This window comes from Dendropsophus ebraccatus, chromosome 10 (genome assembly GCF_027789765.1).
Source record: "Dendropsophus ebraccatus isolate aDenEbr1 chromosome 10, aDenEbr1.pat, whole genome shotgun sequence".
Taxonomy (NCBI): Eukaryota; Metazoa; Chordata; class Amphibia; order Anura; family Hylidae; genus Dendropsophus; species Dendropsophus ebraccatus.
This window is the reverse complement of record NC_091463.1, coordinates 89,468,478-89,483,463: the sequence shown is the minus strand read 5'-3', so window position 1 is coordinate 89,483,463 and position 14,986 is coordinate 89,468,478. Positions and strand designations below refer to the sequence as shown.

The following is a 14,986-nucleotide window of genomic DNA, read 5'->3' as shown; positions in this document are numbered from 1 at the left end:
TGGTTGAAGGCTGAGTAGAAATAGTTGTTGTCGTTGATGGACTTGTAGTTGTTGGTGTTGTACTTGCTGTAGAAGTAGTAGTAGTTGTGGGTGTTGTTGCAGGAGTAGTTGATGCGGTGGTTGAAGGCTGAGTAGAAATGGTTGTCGTCGTTGATGGACTAGTAGTTGTTGGTGTTGTACTTGCTGTAGAAGTAGTAGTGGGTGTTGTTGCAGTAGTAGTTGATGCAGTGGTTGAAGGCTGAGTAGAAATAGTTGTTGTCGTTGATGGAATAGTAGATATTGGTGTTGTACTTGCTGTAGTAGTAGTTGTGGGTGTTGTTGCAGTAGTAGTTGATGCAGCGGTTGAAGGCTGAGTTGAAATGGTTGTTGTCATTACACTAGTAGTTGTTGATGTGGGAGTACTTGCTGTAGTAGTAGTTGTGAGTGTTGTTGCAGGAGTAGTTGATGCGGTGGTTGAAGGCTGAGTAGAAATTGTTGTCATTGTTGGACTAGTAGTTGTTGGTGTTGTACTTGCGGTAGTAGTAGTAGTTGTGGGTGCTGTTGTTGTAGTAGCAGTTGATGCAGTGGTTGAAGGCTGAGTAGAAATGGATGTTGTTGGACTAGTAGTTGTTGATGTGGAAGTACTTGCTGTAGTAGTAGTTGTGGGTGTTGTTGCAGTAGTAGTTGATGCAGTGGTTGAAGGCTGAGTAGAAATGGTTGTTGTCATTGATGGACTGGTAGGTGTTGGTGTTGTACTTGCTGTAGAAGTAGTAGTGGGTGTTGTTGCAGTAGTAGTTGATGCAGTGGTTGAAGGCTGAGTAGAAATAGTTGTTGTCGTTGATGGACTAGTAGATATTGGTGTTGTACTTGCTGTAGAAGTAGTAGTGGGTGTTGTTGCAGTAGTAGTTGATGCAGTGGTTGAAGGCTGAGTAGAAATAGTTGTTGTCGTTGATGGACTAGTAGTTGTTGGTGTTGTACTTGCTGGAGATGTAGTAGTAGTTGTGGGTGTTGTTGCAGTAGTAGTTGATGCAGCGGTTGAAGGCTGAGTTGAAATGGTTGTTGTCATTACACTAGTAGTTGTTGATGTGGGAGTACTTGATGTAGTAGTAGTTGTGGGTGTTGTTGCAGGAGTAGTTGATGCGGTGGTTGAAGGCTGAGTAGAAATAGTTGTCGTCGTTGATGGACTAGTAGTTGTTGGTGTTGTACTTGCTGTAGATGTAGTAGTAGTTGTGGGTGTTGTTGCAGTAGTAGTTGATGCAGCGGTTGAAGGCTGAGTTGAAATGGTTGTTGTCATTACACTAGTAGTTGTTGATGTGGGAGTACTTGCTGTAGTAGTAGTTGTGGGTGTTGTTGCAGTAGTAGTTGGTGCAGTGGTTGAAGGCTGAGTAGAAATGGTTGTTGTCGTTGATGGACTAGTAGTTGTTGGTGTTGTACTTGCTGTAGAAGTAGTAGTAGTTGTGGGTGTTGTTGGAGTAGTAGTTGATGCAGTGGTTGAAGGCTGAGTAGAAATGGTTGTTGTTGGACCAGTAGTTGTTGATGTGGAAGTACTTGCTGTAGTAGTAGTTGTGGGTGTTGTTGCAGTAGTAGTTGATGCAGTGGTTGATAGCTGAGTAGAAATGGTTGTTGTCGTTGATGGACTAGTAGTTGTTGGTGTTGTACTTGCTGTAGAAGTAGTAGTAGTTGTGGGTGTTGTTGAAGGAGTAGTTGATGCGGTGGTTGAAGGCTGAGTAGAAATGGTTGTCGTCGTTGATGGACTAGTAGTTGTTGGTGTTGTACTTGCTGTAGATGTAGTAGTAGTTGTGGGTGTTGTTGCAGTAGTAGTTGATGCAGTGGTTGAAAGCTGAGTAGAAATGGTTGTTGTCGTTGATGGACTAGTAGATATTGGTGTTGTACTTGCTGTAGAAGTAGTAGTGGGTGTTGTTGCAGTAGTAGTTGATGCAGTGGTTGAAGGCTGAGTAGAAATTGTTGTTGGAGTACTTGCTATAGTAGTAGTTGTGGGTGTGGTTGCAGGAGTAGTTGATGCGGTGGTTGAAGGCTGAGTAGAAATGGTTGTCATTGATGGACTAGTAGTTGTTGGTGTAGTTGTACTATCAATAGTAGTTGAAGTAGGTGTTGTTGCCATAGTAGTTGATGCAGTGGTTGAAGGCTGAGTAGAAATGGTTGTTGTCGTTGATGGACTAGTAGATATTGGTGTTGTACTTGCTGTAGAAGTAGTAGTAGTTGTGGGTGTTGTTGCAGTAGTAGTTGATGCAGTGGTTGAAGGCTGAGTAGAAATAGTTGTTGTCGTTGATGGACTAGTAGTTGTTGGTGTTGTACTTGCTGTAGATGTAGTAGCAGTTGTGAGTGTTGTTGCAGTAGTAGTTGATGCAGCGGTTGAAGGCTGAGTTGAAATGGTTGTTGTCATTACACTAGTAGTTGTTGATGTGGGAGTACTTGCTGTAGTAGTAGTTGTGGGTGTTGTTGCAGGAGTAGTTGTTGCGGTGGTTGAAGGCTGAGTAGAAATGGTTGTTGTCATTGATGGACTAGTAGTTGTTGGTGTTGTACTTACTGTAGTAGTATTGGTAGTAGTAGTTGTAGGTGTTGTTGGAGTTGTAGTTGATGCAGTGGTTGAAAACTGAGTAGAAATGGTCGTTGTTGGACTAGTAGTTGTTGATGTGGGAGTACTTGCTGTAGTAGTAGTTGTGGGTATTGTTGCAGTAGTAGTTGATACAGTGGTTGAAGGCTGAGTAGAAATGGTTGTTGTCGTTGATGGACTAGTAGTTGTTGGTGTTGTACTTGCTGTAGAAGTAGTAGTAGTTGTGGGTGTTGTTGGAGTAGCAGTTGGTGCAGTGGTTGAAGGCTGAGTTGAAATAGTTGTTGTCGTTGTTGGACTAGTAGTTGTATTTGTTGTACTTGCTGTAGAAGTAGTAGTAGTTGTGGGTGTTGTTGCAGGAGTAGTTGATGCAGTGGTTGAGGGCTGAGTAGAAATGGTTGTTGTCGTTGATGGACTAGTAGTTGTTGGTGTTGTACTTGCTGTAGAAGTAGTAGTAGTTGTGGGTGTTGTTGGAGTAGTAGTTGATGCAGTGGTTGAAGGCTGAGTAGAAATAGTTGTCGTTGTTGGAGTATTAGTTGTTGATGTGGGTGTACTTGCTATAGTAGTAGTTGTGGGTGTTGTTGCAGGAGTAATTGATGCAGTGGTTGAAGGCTGAGTAGAAATGGTTGTTGTCGTTGATGGACTAGTAGTTGTTGGTGTGGTTGTACTTGTTGTACTAGTAATAGTAGTTGAAGTGGGTGTTGTTGCAGTAGTAAATGATGCAGTGGTTGAAGGCTGAGTTGAAATGGTTGTTGTTATTACACTAGTAGTTGTTGATGTGGGAGTACTTGCTGTAGTAGTACTTGTGGGTGTTGTTGCAGGAGTAGTTGATGCAGTGGTTGAAGGCTGAGTAGAAATGGTTGTTGTCGTTGATGGACTAGTAGTTGTTGGTGCTGTACTTGCTGTAGTAGTAGAAGTAGTTGTAGGTGTTGTTGGAGTAGTAGTTGATGCAGTGGTTGAAGACTGAGTAGAAATGGTCGTTGTTGGACTAGTAGTTGTTGATGTGGGAGTACTTGCTGTAGTAGTAGTTGTGGGTGTTGTTGCAGTAGTAGTTGATGCAGTGGTTGAAGGCTGAGTAGAAATGGTTGTTGTCGTTGATGGACTAGTAGTTGTTGGTGTTGTACTTGCTGTAGTAGTAGAAGTAGTAGTAGTTGTGGGAGTTGTTGGAGTAGTAGTTGATGCAGTGGTTGAAGGCTGAGTAGAAATAGTTGTTGTTGGACTAGTAGTTGTTTGTGTGGTGGTACTTGCTGTAGTAGTAGTAAAAGTAGTGGGTGTTGTACTTGCTGGAGAACTTGACGCACTACTGGTATTAATTTTGCCTGTTTGTTAAAATAGCAATCATTCATTAAACAATAAATACATATAAATAGAGATGAGCGAACCTCGAGCATGCTCGACTCGATCCGAACCCTAACTTTTGGCATTTGATTAGCTGCGGCTGCTGAAGTTGGATAAAGCCCTAAGGTTATGTGAAAACATGGATATAGTCATTGGCTGTATCCATGTTTTCCACACAACCTTAGAGCCTTATCCAAGTTCAGCAGCCACCGCTAATCAAATGCTGATCGTTCGGGTTCGGATCGACTCAAACCCGAACCTGGTTCGCTCATCTCTACATATAAACTAAAAGATACATATTTATATATATCCTCTCAACTCTATTATTTTCTTAGACACAATAATATAGAGGAACAGCTTTTTGGAACAACATTAAAACTTTTGAGTGTTTAGTTATAATGCTTTGATATTGTGTTTAACTGGTTTTATATAAACCTGTAAGGGTCTTTAAGTTATACTGGAGCCTTATTATCTTTATTTATTTATTTTTTTAATTACTCCAGACTGCTTTCTGGGACTTGCAGTTTAGCTAAGGCCCCCTTCACACGTCCGGAAAATCTGTCCGGATTTTCTATCAGGAAATCCGGACGGATTTCCGGACTCATAGGCTAACATTGGACACGGACACCCTTCCGGATTTTTCCGGAAGGGTGTCCGTTCCGGAAAATAGGACCGGATTTTTTAGATCCTGTCCTATTTTCATCCGGAAATCCGGCATGGACGCCCCCATAGAAGTCTATGGGAGCGCCGGAATCACGGGCATTTTCCTGATGTATATCAGGAAAGTGCCCGTGATTCCGGAATGGTAGATAGCCAGGACCTCACCACGGGGCCGACCGCCCGCCCGCTCCGCTCGCCCGCCCGCTCGCCCGCCCGCCCGCTCGCCCGCTCGCCCGTTGCCAGGCCTAGATGTTCGCAAGTCTGGAGGTTCTTTAAAGAAACTGTGGATGAACGACGGACTGTAGTGTGCAACCTGTGCTACGCCTGGATCAGCAGGGGAGCCACCACTACCAGCATACGCAGGCATATGAGTGCTAAACATTCCACTCAGTGGAACCAAGGCCGTTCACTTACTGCAAGTCACACCCCTGCTCCTTCCGCTGTGTCACGTGCTGGCTCTGTCAGCCCCCCCGCCCAGGCACGAGTGCCTCCTGCACTACTCCCACCCCTTCACTTCCACTATGCTCCAACCCTCCAGCAAGGTGTCCAATCGCAGCGTTCAACTGTCCCTACAACAGACCTCTGAATGGAAGCGCAAATACACTGCCACTCACCCACATGCACAAGCCCTAAATGTGCACATAGGCAAATTGCTGAGCCTGGAGTGGCTGCCCTATCAGCTGGTAGAGACAGAGGCTTTTAGGCGGTGGCTGTTCCTCGGTTTTCTGTCCCAAGCCGCCACTACCACTTCTACCTTGGTCACTCTGTCCTAACCGCCATGCTGTGTCTGGCATAATTTTTGGGAGGCTCGCCAGCTACCGCTTCTACCTTGGTCATTCTGTCCTCACCGCCATGCTGTGTCTGGCATGAATTTTGAGAGGCTCATCTGCTACCGCTTCTACCTGGGTCACTCTGTCCTCACCGCCATGCTGTGTCTGGTATAATTTTTGGGAGGCTCACTTGGTACCTCACTTTTAATGGTTCTTAGTGTATTCACTACCATGCTGTGTCAGGCCTAACTTTTGTGAGGTTGAACGCCTGCCTTATCTACCTTGTTCACTGAGTTCTCACCGCCATGCTGTGTCAGGCATAGTTTTTGGGAGGTTCCACTCCTGCCTCATCTAAAGGCCGGTAAAGGCCACTTTATGGTCTTTTTTTTTAATGTTCAATTTTAATTTTCAAAGCACACCGCAGACATTCACTCCCTAGCTTCTTCACGCAACTTAGGGAGCCTCAGGGTACACCGCTATTGAAACCGCAGCACTGTGAACAGGTGATCACATGGAGAGAACATACAAACTTCATGCAGATGTTGTCCTTGGTCAGATTTGAACCCAGCGCTGCAAGGTTACAGTGCTAACCACTGAGCCATTCAAACTCAAAATCAAACTCAAAATCAAATCAGCAGTGGGAAGACGTGGTGAGTCACATGATACAGGGAAAATTACCCCAATCGTTAGACAAGTTATTAAAGAAGATGTACCACCCGGTACATCCTTTTTAACCTGAACCGATGGATCGATCGGCGCCGGCACGGCTCCTTTCGATCCAGCGGTACCGGCTGGTGCTGAAGCACTGGAGGTCAGCCAGGCCGCCCCCAGTGGGAGGGAATTCTCTCCCCTGTATGATGCGGCTCGCTTAGAATGAATGGGTGGTACATCCTCTTTAAGCGGGAGGAGGGGAGCAGTCAGCTTGTCAGGCACTGGCAGGGGAACACTCTCCAAGGCAATTGACCTTCAAAGTGACCTTCAGGTCTTTGACCTTGGTTGCATGTGCCTTGTCCATCTTGGCCTAGGTCAGCACTATTGTCTTGAGGTTGACCACCAGGCTGTTGCCCAGAATTTGGCATAATGGTGCGATTAGGCAGCCTCAGAGGCATCCATGCATGCTGCCCCTGCTGTTTCCTGTCCATTTCCGTGGTGTTCCGTGGTGCCAGGCTAATTTTTGGGTGGTTTATATGCTACCTCTGTATTAATGTTTTGCTGTGTTCTCACTGCCATGCTGTGTCAGGCTAAGTTTTTGGGTGGTTCTTATGCTATCTCTGTTTTAATAGTTCACTGTGTTCTCACCGTCATGCTGTGTCAGGCTAAGTTTTTGGGTGGTTCATATGCTACCTCTTTTTTAATGGTTCCCTGTGTTCTCACTGCCATGCTGTGTCAGGCTAAATTTTGGGGTGGTTCATATGCTACCTCTTTTTTAATGGTTCCCTGTGTTCTCACCGCCATGCTGTGTCAGTCTAAGTTTTTGGGTGGTTTATATGCTACTTCTGTCTTAATGGTTCCCTGTGTTCTCACTGCCATGCTGTGTCAGGCTAAATTTTGGGGTGGTTCATATGCTACCTTTGTTTTAATGGTTCACTCTCTTCTCACCGCCATTCTGTGACAAGCTACATTTTGGGGTGGTTCATATGCTACCTCTGTTTTAATTTTTCCCTGTGTCCTCACTGCCATGCTGTGTCAGGCTACATTTTGGGGTGGTTTATATGCTACCTCTGTTTTAATGGTTCCCTGTGTCCTCACTGCCATGCTGTGTCAGGCTAAATTTTGGGGTGGTTCATTTGCTTCCTCTGTTTTAATGGTTCACTGTGTTCTCACCACCATTCTGTGTCAGGCAAAATTTTGGGGTGGTTCATATGCTACCTCTGTTTTAATGGTTCCCTGTGTTTTCACTGCCATGCGGTGTCAGGCTAAGTTTTTGGGTGGTTCTTATGCTACCTCTGTTTTAATGGTTCACTGTGTTCTCACCACCATGCTGTGTAAGGCTAAATGTTGGGGTGGTTCATATGCTACTGTACTTCTGTTTTAATCCTTCACTGTGTGATCACTGCCATGCTGTTGCCCAGAATTTGGCGTAATGGTGCGATTAGGCAGCCTCAGAGGCACCCATACATGCTGTGGTGTTTCCATCATTTTCTGAGGTTGACAGGTTTTCACACAACCTTCCCTGTGCCGAGCTTGGGTCCCCTGAAAAAATGCTCGCGTTTCCCATTGACTTCAATGGGGTTCGTTACTCAAAACGAGCACCCGAGTATCGGGAAATATTTGTCTCGAGTAGCAAGCACCCGAGCATTTTAGTACTCGCTCATCACTAGAGAAGACCCTTGGTAAGGGAGGTAAAGAATTACCCCTAAATCACTGCGGTCGAGCTCCAGAGATGCATTATCACTGCAGCCCTCCACCAGTCAGGCCTTTATGGCAGAGTGTGCCAACGAAAGCCTCTCCTCAGTGCAGGACATATGAAAGCCTGCATACAGTTTGCCAAAAAAAAATATAGGACTCCCAGACTAATAGAAATAAGATTTTCTGGTCAGATGAGATAAAGATTTAACTTTTTGCTGTTAATTCTAAGTTGTATGTGTGGAGAAAACCAAGCACTGCTCATCACCTGCCCAATATAATCCCTACAGTGAAACATGGTGGTGGCAGCAGCATGCTATGGGGGTGTTTTTTAGCTGCAGGTACAGGACACCTGGCTGCAATTGAAGTAAAGATGAATGCGGCCAAGTCCTGGATGAAAACTTCTTCCAGAATGCTTCTTCCAGATTGTTGCATCGTTCCCAAAAAGACTCATCACTGTACTAGCTCAAAAGGGGGCTTCTACTCAATACTGAGCAAAGGGTCTGAATACTTAAGACGATGTGATATTTAAATTTTTCCTAATTAGTTCGCAAAATATCTATAGTTTGGGGGGGGGGGGTTCAAGGTGGGGTGCAGAGTGTACAGTAATGAGCAAAAAAAAAAAAAAAAAACTTTTTTAATGTTACCAAATGGCTGCTATGAAACAAAGAGTGAAAAATTTAAAGGGTTCTGAATGCTTTCCATACCTACTGTATACTAGCAGAGGTCAGGAACACAGAAGATTAGTACACAGGGAAATACCGGTGATGTCCGGCAAGCTATCTTGCAACTATCACTGGCAGCTATGGAGGAAAGCTGCCTGTTTAAATATCCCTCTACAATTATATGCAGGAGCATCAGGGCACACGATTGGCTTGGTGTGTCCCAGCAGGGCAAGTGGGCTAACAGGCCCAAGCATCACTGAAGCCAGCCAAACTGACACGTCTACGAGCAGAGTCAGAACACCTGCCCTGTCTCCATCACCGCAGCGAGGAAAAAACAGTCCCTGCTTGAACTTGGACAGGTGGGTTCCTTATTATAACAGTAATGACATTACATTGTGCACTAATGTAAAATTATCAAATCACAAAATGTCTCACCCTTTCTATAACTCGGGTTGACCACAGTGCGTCAGCCTTTTTGTGGGGGTTAAATGCACCAGAAGTGGATATGTGACTAGAATACAACCGGCAAGGTAACAGAGGTGTGGCTGTGATGTCTGCCCAACCGATAAACAATGTATCGTGCTACACAATGAGCAGGTGACAGAGAAACAAAACACTGTGTCAAATACCGGGAGGGAATCTGTCAGCTGTAGGTCACATACCAAACTGATGATACTGTTTGTTAGCTGTTAGGTCTAGGAGACACAGGGTACCTTTCATACATCTGTTTGTGCTTCCAGCATGTAGAATTTTTTTTTTATTCTCTGGTTATACTGTATGATCCAGGTGTAACCAGCTCACTGCCTCTTTTCCCACTTTTGCACACAAGCCTCCACTCCAATAATGCTTAGGCAAACTTCAGGAACAATAAGGTAGACTCAGCGTGGCAGTGAACACGAATGCTTTAATTTTCATTCATAAAATATGTATACAAAGGAAACAGCTTATTCAAGCAAAGGCCAATGCGTTTACGATGCACATGGCCCCTTAGCACTAAGGGTTCCATGTGCATCGAAGAGCCATTGGCGTTTGCTTAAATAAGCTGTTTCCTTCTTTGGTTTTATGGATGAACAATAAAGAATTTGTGGTTCAGGGAAGAAACAGAGTGCTGCACCTCACACCTATGGCTGATACTAGTGCCGCTAGGCTAAATAAAAAACACATCAGAATTTTGTGTAGGAATTGATCAAGCCATACTGCCCCATGTACCTCGTGCCGGTATCTGATACACATGGGTCCCTACACTAAGTCCACACCGTGCCAGTCAGTGGCCACCAACCCCGCAGGCGTGCACAGCCAGGGAACGGGGGCCATGGGACGGCCCTGCGACCCCCATGCCACAGGACCAGACCCAAAAACACCACACCAGAACCCGGCCAGCACCGCCGGCGGAGAAGGTCGCCCCCAAGCAGCACAAGTCTGGATAAGGTATTACACTCACCATAGCTGCAGCAAACAGAATGGGAAAAAAACAGGAGGGATTAAAACCATGTGCACTCAGGTGTCTCCTGCTAATTGCGGTCATGTGGGTCTCACCAGGAGGAGTGCAATACACGGAGAAAAGAGAGAAACAAAATGCGGTTCAGGGAAGAAACAGAGTGCTGCACCTCACACCTATGGCTGATACTAGTGCCGCTAGGCTAAATAAAAAACACATCAGAATTTTGTGTATGAATTGATCAAGCCATACTGCCCCATGTACCTCGTGCCGGTATCTGATACACATGGGTCCCTACACTAAGTCCACACCGTGCCAGTCAGTGGCCACCAACCCCGCAGGCGTGCACAGCCAGGGAACGGGGGCCATGGGACGGCCCTGCGACCCCCATGCCACAGGACCAGACCCAAAAACACCACACCAGAACCCGGCCAGCACCGCCGGCGGAGAAGGTCGCCCCCAAGCAGCACAAGTCTGGATAAGGTATTACACTCACCATAGCTGCAGCAAACAGAATGGGAAAAAAACAGGAGGGATTAAAACCATGTGCACTCAGGTGTCTCCTGCTAAATGCGGTCATGTGAGTCTCACCAGGAGGAGTGCAATACACGGAGAAAAGAGAGAAACAAAATGCGGTTCAGGGAAGAAACAGAGTGCTGCACCTCACACCTATGGCTGATACTAGTGCCGCTAGGCTAAATAAAAAACACTTCAGAATTTTGTGTATGAATTGATCAAGCCATACTGCCCCATGTACCTCGTGCCGGTATCTGATACACATGGGTCCCTACACTAAGTCCGCACCGTGCCAGTCAGTGGCCACCAACCCCGCAGGCGTGCACAGCCAGGGAACGGGGGCCATGGGACGGCCCTGCGACCCCCATGCCACAGGACCAGACCCAAAAACACCACACCAGAACCCGGCCAGCACCGCCGGCAAAGAAGGTCGCCCCCAAGCAGCACAAGTCTGGATAAGGTATCCATAAGGTATCCAGACTTGTGCTGCTTGGGGGCGACCTTCTCCGCCGGCGGTGCTGGCCGGGTTCTGGTGTGGTGTTTTTGGGTCTGGTCCTGTGGCATGGGGGTCGCAGGGCCGTCCCATGGCCCCCGTTCCCTGACTGTGCACGCCTGCGGGGTTGGTGGCCACTGACTGGCACGGTGTGGACTTAGTGTAGGGACCCATGTGTATCAGATACCGGCACGAGGTACATGGGGCAGTATGGCTTGATCAATTCATACACAAAATTCTGATGTGTTTTTTATTTAGCCTAGCGGCACTAGTATCAACCATAGGTGTGAGGTGCAGCACTCTGTTTCTTCCCTGAACCGCATTTTGTTTCTCTCTTTTCTCCGTGTTTTGCACTCCTCCTGGTGAGACCCACATGACCGCAATTAGCAGGAGACACCTGAGTGCACATGGTTTTAATCCCTCCTGTTTTTTCCCATTCTGTTTGCTGCAGCTATGGTGAGTGTAATTCCTTATCCAGACTTGTGCTGCTTGGGGGCGACCTTCTCCGCCGGCGGTGCTGGCCGGGTTCTGGTGTGGTGTTGTTGGGTCTGGTCCTGTGGCATGGGGGTCGCAGGGCCGTCCCATGGCCCCCGTTCCCTGACTGTGCACGCCTGCGGGGTTGGTGGCCACTGACTGGCACGGTGTGGACTTAGTGTAGGGACCCATGTGTATCAGATACCGGCACGAGGTACATGGGGCAGTATGGCTTGATCAATTCATACACAAAATTCTGATGTGTTTTTTATTTAGCCTAGGGGCACTAGTATCAGCCATAGGTGTGAGGTGCAGCACTCTGTTTCTTCCCTGAACCAAATAAAGAATTTGTGTTCACTGCAACACTGAGCCTAGAATATTATTCTTTTATTCTCTGGTACAAAAAGTCAAAAATGGAATGAATCCCAAGCAGGCTACGGTATCGGAAGGGGTAGTATAAAGGTCTTAGCAACCATTGCACTTCAGCAGCTCGGGAAAGCCTCTCTTACTCTTTTCAAATTAGATAAAAGCATTTGTCTACATTCTGAAAGCACAGATGGATATATGAAACGTACCTGGTGTCTCGGGGGGGGGGGGGGTTGCAGCAAGGTGGAGAAAAGGCATGGCCTCTCCCCGTGCCTCATTTACCATAATTTACGCGTAAATCTTCCAGCAGGTGTAGATTTGGTATGTCGGGCGCAGATTTGGGCACCCAGCCGAATTCACTTAGAGGCGCACGCCTAATTTGGACAGGGAAAAGGGGGTGAGCCTAATTTAAGACCAGCGTACGAGTACACTGGTCTTGTGAACCCCCCCCCCCCCCCCCACACACACACACACACACACACGCTGTGCCTTTGTAACCCATTATTCAGACAGGTGATAATTTTAGCAGGTGCCCCTCCTCAGTGACCCCCACCACCGCTGAGAATGAGGGGTCCTGTTCTAAGTAGAGAGCAAAGAACTTATTATCTCTATGGAGATTACCAGTAGCACTGGGAGCCAAGTGTGATTATTTCTCTCATTTCTATTTCTATCTAGCACATGGTAATTTGGGGATTCTCATTGTCAGCAATGGTGAAGGACGGAATAACTAATGTACTACAAAAATCTGTCTGGAAAGAAGATGAGAAAGTGTAGATCTACTTTACCTGTCACAGAAATAGACTGGGCACCTGGAAGACAAGTAGAACATTTCAGTTAAATATTTTTAGACAAAAAAACATGCCCAATTATAAGATTTTTCATCATAAACATTTCCAATATAAAGAAAGGCAGATGTGTTACTGAGTTAATAAGGTTGAAAAAAAGACAAGAATCCATCAAGTTCAACCTTAAGAAATCCTGCTGGGTTGATCCAGAGGAAGGCGAAAACTCCTATGAGGCAGATGCCAATTGCCCCATCACAGGCAGAAAAAAAAATTCCTTCCCGACTCCAATGGCAATCAGAGTAATCCCTGGATCACCGTTCCATCACGTGTAATCTAGTGCCCATAACTTGCAATATTATATTACTAAAAAAAGCACCCAGGCCTCCCTTGTACTTATGTAATAAATTAACCATGACAACATCATGTGGCAGAGGGTTCCATAGTCTCACTGCTCTTACAGTAAAGAATCTGCGTCTATGCTGGTGGGAAAACATTCTTTTCCCTAGACCTAGGGGACGCCCCCTTGTCATGGTTACAGACCTAGAAGTAAAAATATCACTACAAAGATCTCTGTACTGTCCATTCATATATTTGTACATTGGGATCAGCTTGCCCCTAAGATGTCTTTATTTTAGCATAAATAACCCCAAGCTTGATAACCTGTCCTGGTCCTGTAACCCACCCATTCCCTTAATGACCTTGGTCGCCCTCCTCTGCACCCGCTCCAGTTCAGCTGTGTCCTTCTTATATACCAGTGCTCAAAACTGTACGCAGTATTCCATGTGTGGTCTGACCAGTGATTTATAAAGAGGCAAAACTATGTTCTCATCTTTAGCATCTCGGCCTCTTTTGATGCATCCCATTATTTTAATAGCCTTGGCAGCTAAGTAACTGGCTGAGTGATAGAAAAAAGAGGGTGGTCATCGATGGGGCATACTCTCATTGGGTCAGAGTACTAGTAAGTAACTGTCAGTATTGGGTCCACTTCTCTTTTTAATATATTTATTAATGACCTTGTAGAAGGGCTAAAGAGTAGAAACCTTATTTGCAGATGACACTAAACTGGGTAAAGTAATCACCACAGAAGAGAATAATATAATATTACAGAGGGATTTGGAGAAGCTGGAGGCTTGGGCAGATACATGGCAAATGTGGATAAATGTAAGGTTATGCATTTGGGCCATAGAAATAATAAATACAGTTATGTACTAAATAATAAAACACTGGGTAAAACTGCTTCAGAAAAGGACCTAGGGGTATTGGTGGACAGTAAAGTCAACAAATGATTGGATGTGTCAGAAGAGGCTGAGATGCTAAAGATGAGAACATAGTTTTTATAAATCACTAGTCAGACCACACATGGAATAGTGTGTACAGAAGGCTGAACTGGAGCTGGTGAAGAGGAGGGCAACCAAGATCACTGAGGAAAGGGGCGGACTGCAGTAATAAAACAGATTATCAAGTTTGGGGTTATTAGAGGGACCCTGATACCTCCAAATAACCTGCTAAACCTAAGTAATCAGTATATTATACATCATAGAGTATACATTGCAATTAGAATTTTTATCTTTCTATGTTCTTGTATTTCTTTGCTATAAGCCACAAATGAAGAGTCTATGTCGTCCTCTCCATTAGATTCTGGAGCTAAGTCGCCCTCTCTATGTATCACCATGCCCAGTGTGTCGGCTTACAACGGGGAAATACAAAGCAGGAGAAACCTATTTACAGATTTAAAGACTTTAGTTTAGGGTTTTGAGGAGGGTGGGTTGGAGATGGAGTCCCTTTAAGGTTAGGAAAAAAAAAAGGCGTCTTAGGGGCGATCTGATTACAATGTACAAAAATATGAATGGACAGTACAAAGATCTTTGTAGTGGTCTTTTTACTCCTAGGTCTGTAACCATGACAAGGGGGCGTCCTCTAGGTCTAGAGGGAAGATGGTTTCACCATCAGCACAGATGCAGATTCTTTACTGTTAGAGCAGTAAGACTATGGAACTCTCTGCCACATGATGTTGTCATGGATGATTTCTTGATAAAAAGCTGGATGGAAGGATGGAAGGCTGATCCAAGGATTATTCTGATTGCCATTGGAGTTACGAAGAAATTTTTCTCCTCGTGATTGGGCAATTGACATCTGCCTCATGAGGGTTATTGACTTCCTCTGGATCAACACAGTAGGTTTATAGGTTGAATTTGATGGACTCTTTGTCATTTTATAACCTTATTAACTATACTACACAGTAATCGTCATCATTTATATCATACTGCCACGACTACCAAAATAATCACAATAATTATATTATAATAATAGTTATCATAAATAAATAAACAATACAATAATAATAGAAGAAAGAAGAAGAAGAATTAATAGCAATATTACTAAAATAATAGTGACATACACTCTACATACAGTGCTGTTGTTGGGAACCTCTATCTTTATATATAATTTTTAAATAAATGCAAGATTAAGAACTAGAACAAAGCAAAATATCAATGTTTAGGAGCTATATAAACTAAGCAGCATAATTATTGTGTTCATTATACTATGACTGTGTCATTACACCCTCTCGTCCAGTCATATCATA

The 14,986-nt window shown here is 45.1% G+C and overlaps 1 protein-coding gene across 1 annotated transcript; it reads right to left on the bottom strand.

Annotated features, from left to right (window-relative positions):
• Positions 1-358: 358 nt before the first annotated feature.
• Positions 359-6,461, bottom strand: LOC138766528 (mucin-2-like; the record flags this gene model as incomplete). Its single annotated transcript, XM_069944119.1, has 5 exons — positions 6,284-6,461; positions 3,680-3,870; positions 2,413-3,397; positions 2,044-2,298; positions 359-1,959 (listed from the first exon to the last, which is right to left on the bottom strand). Coding segments are annotated over exons 1-5 (3,210 nt in total), but the record flags the coding sequence as incomplete, so codon positions are not given.
• Between the last annotated feature and the right edge of the window lie 8,525 nt (positions 6,462-14,986).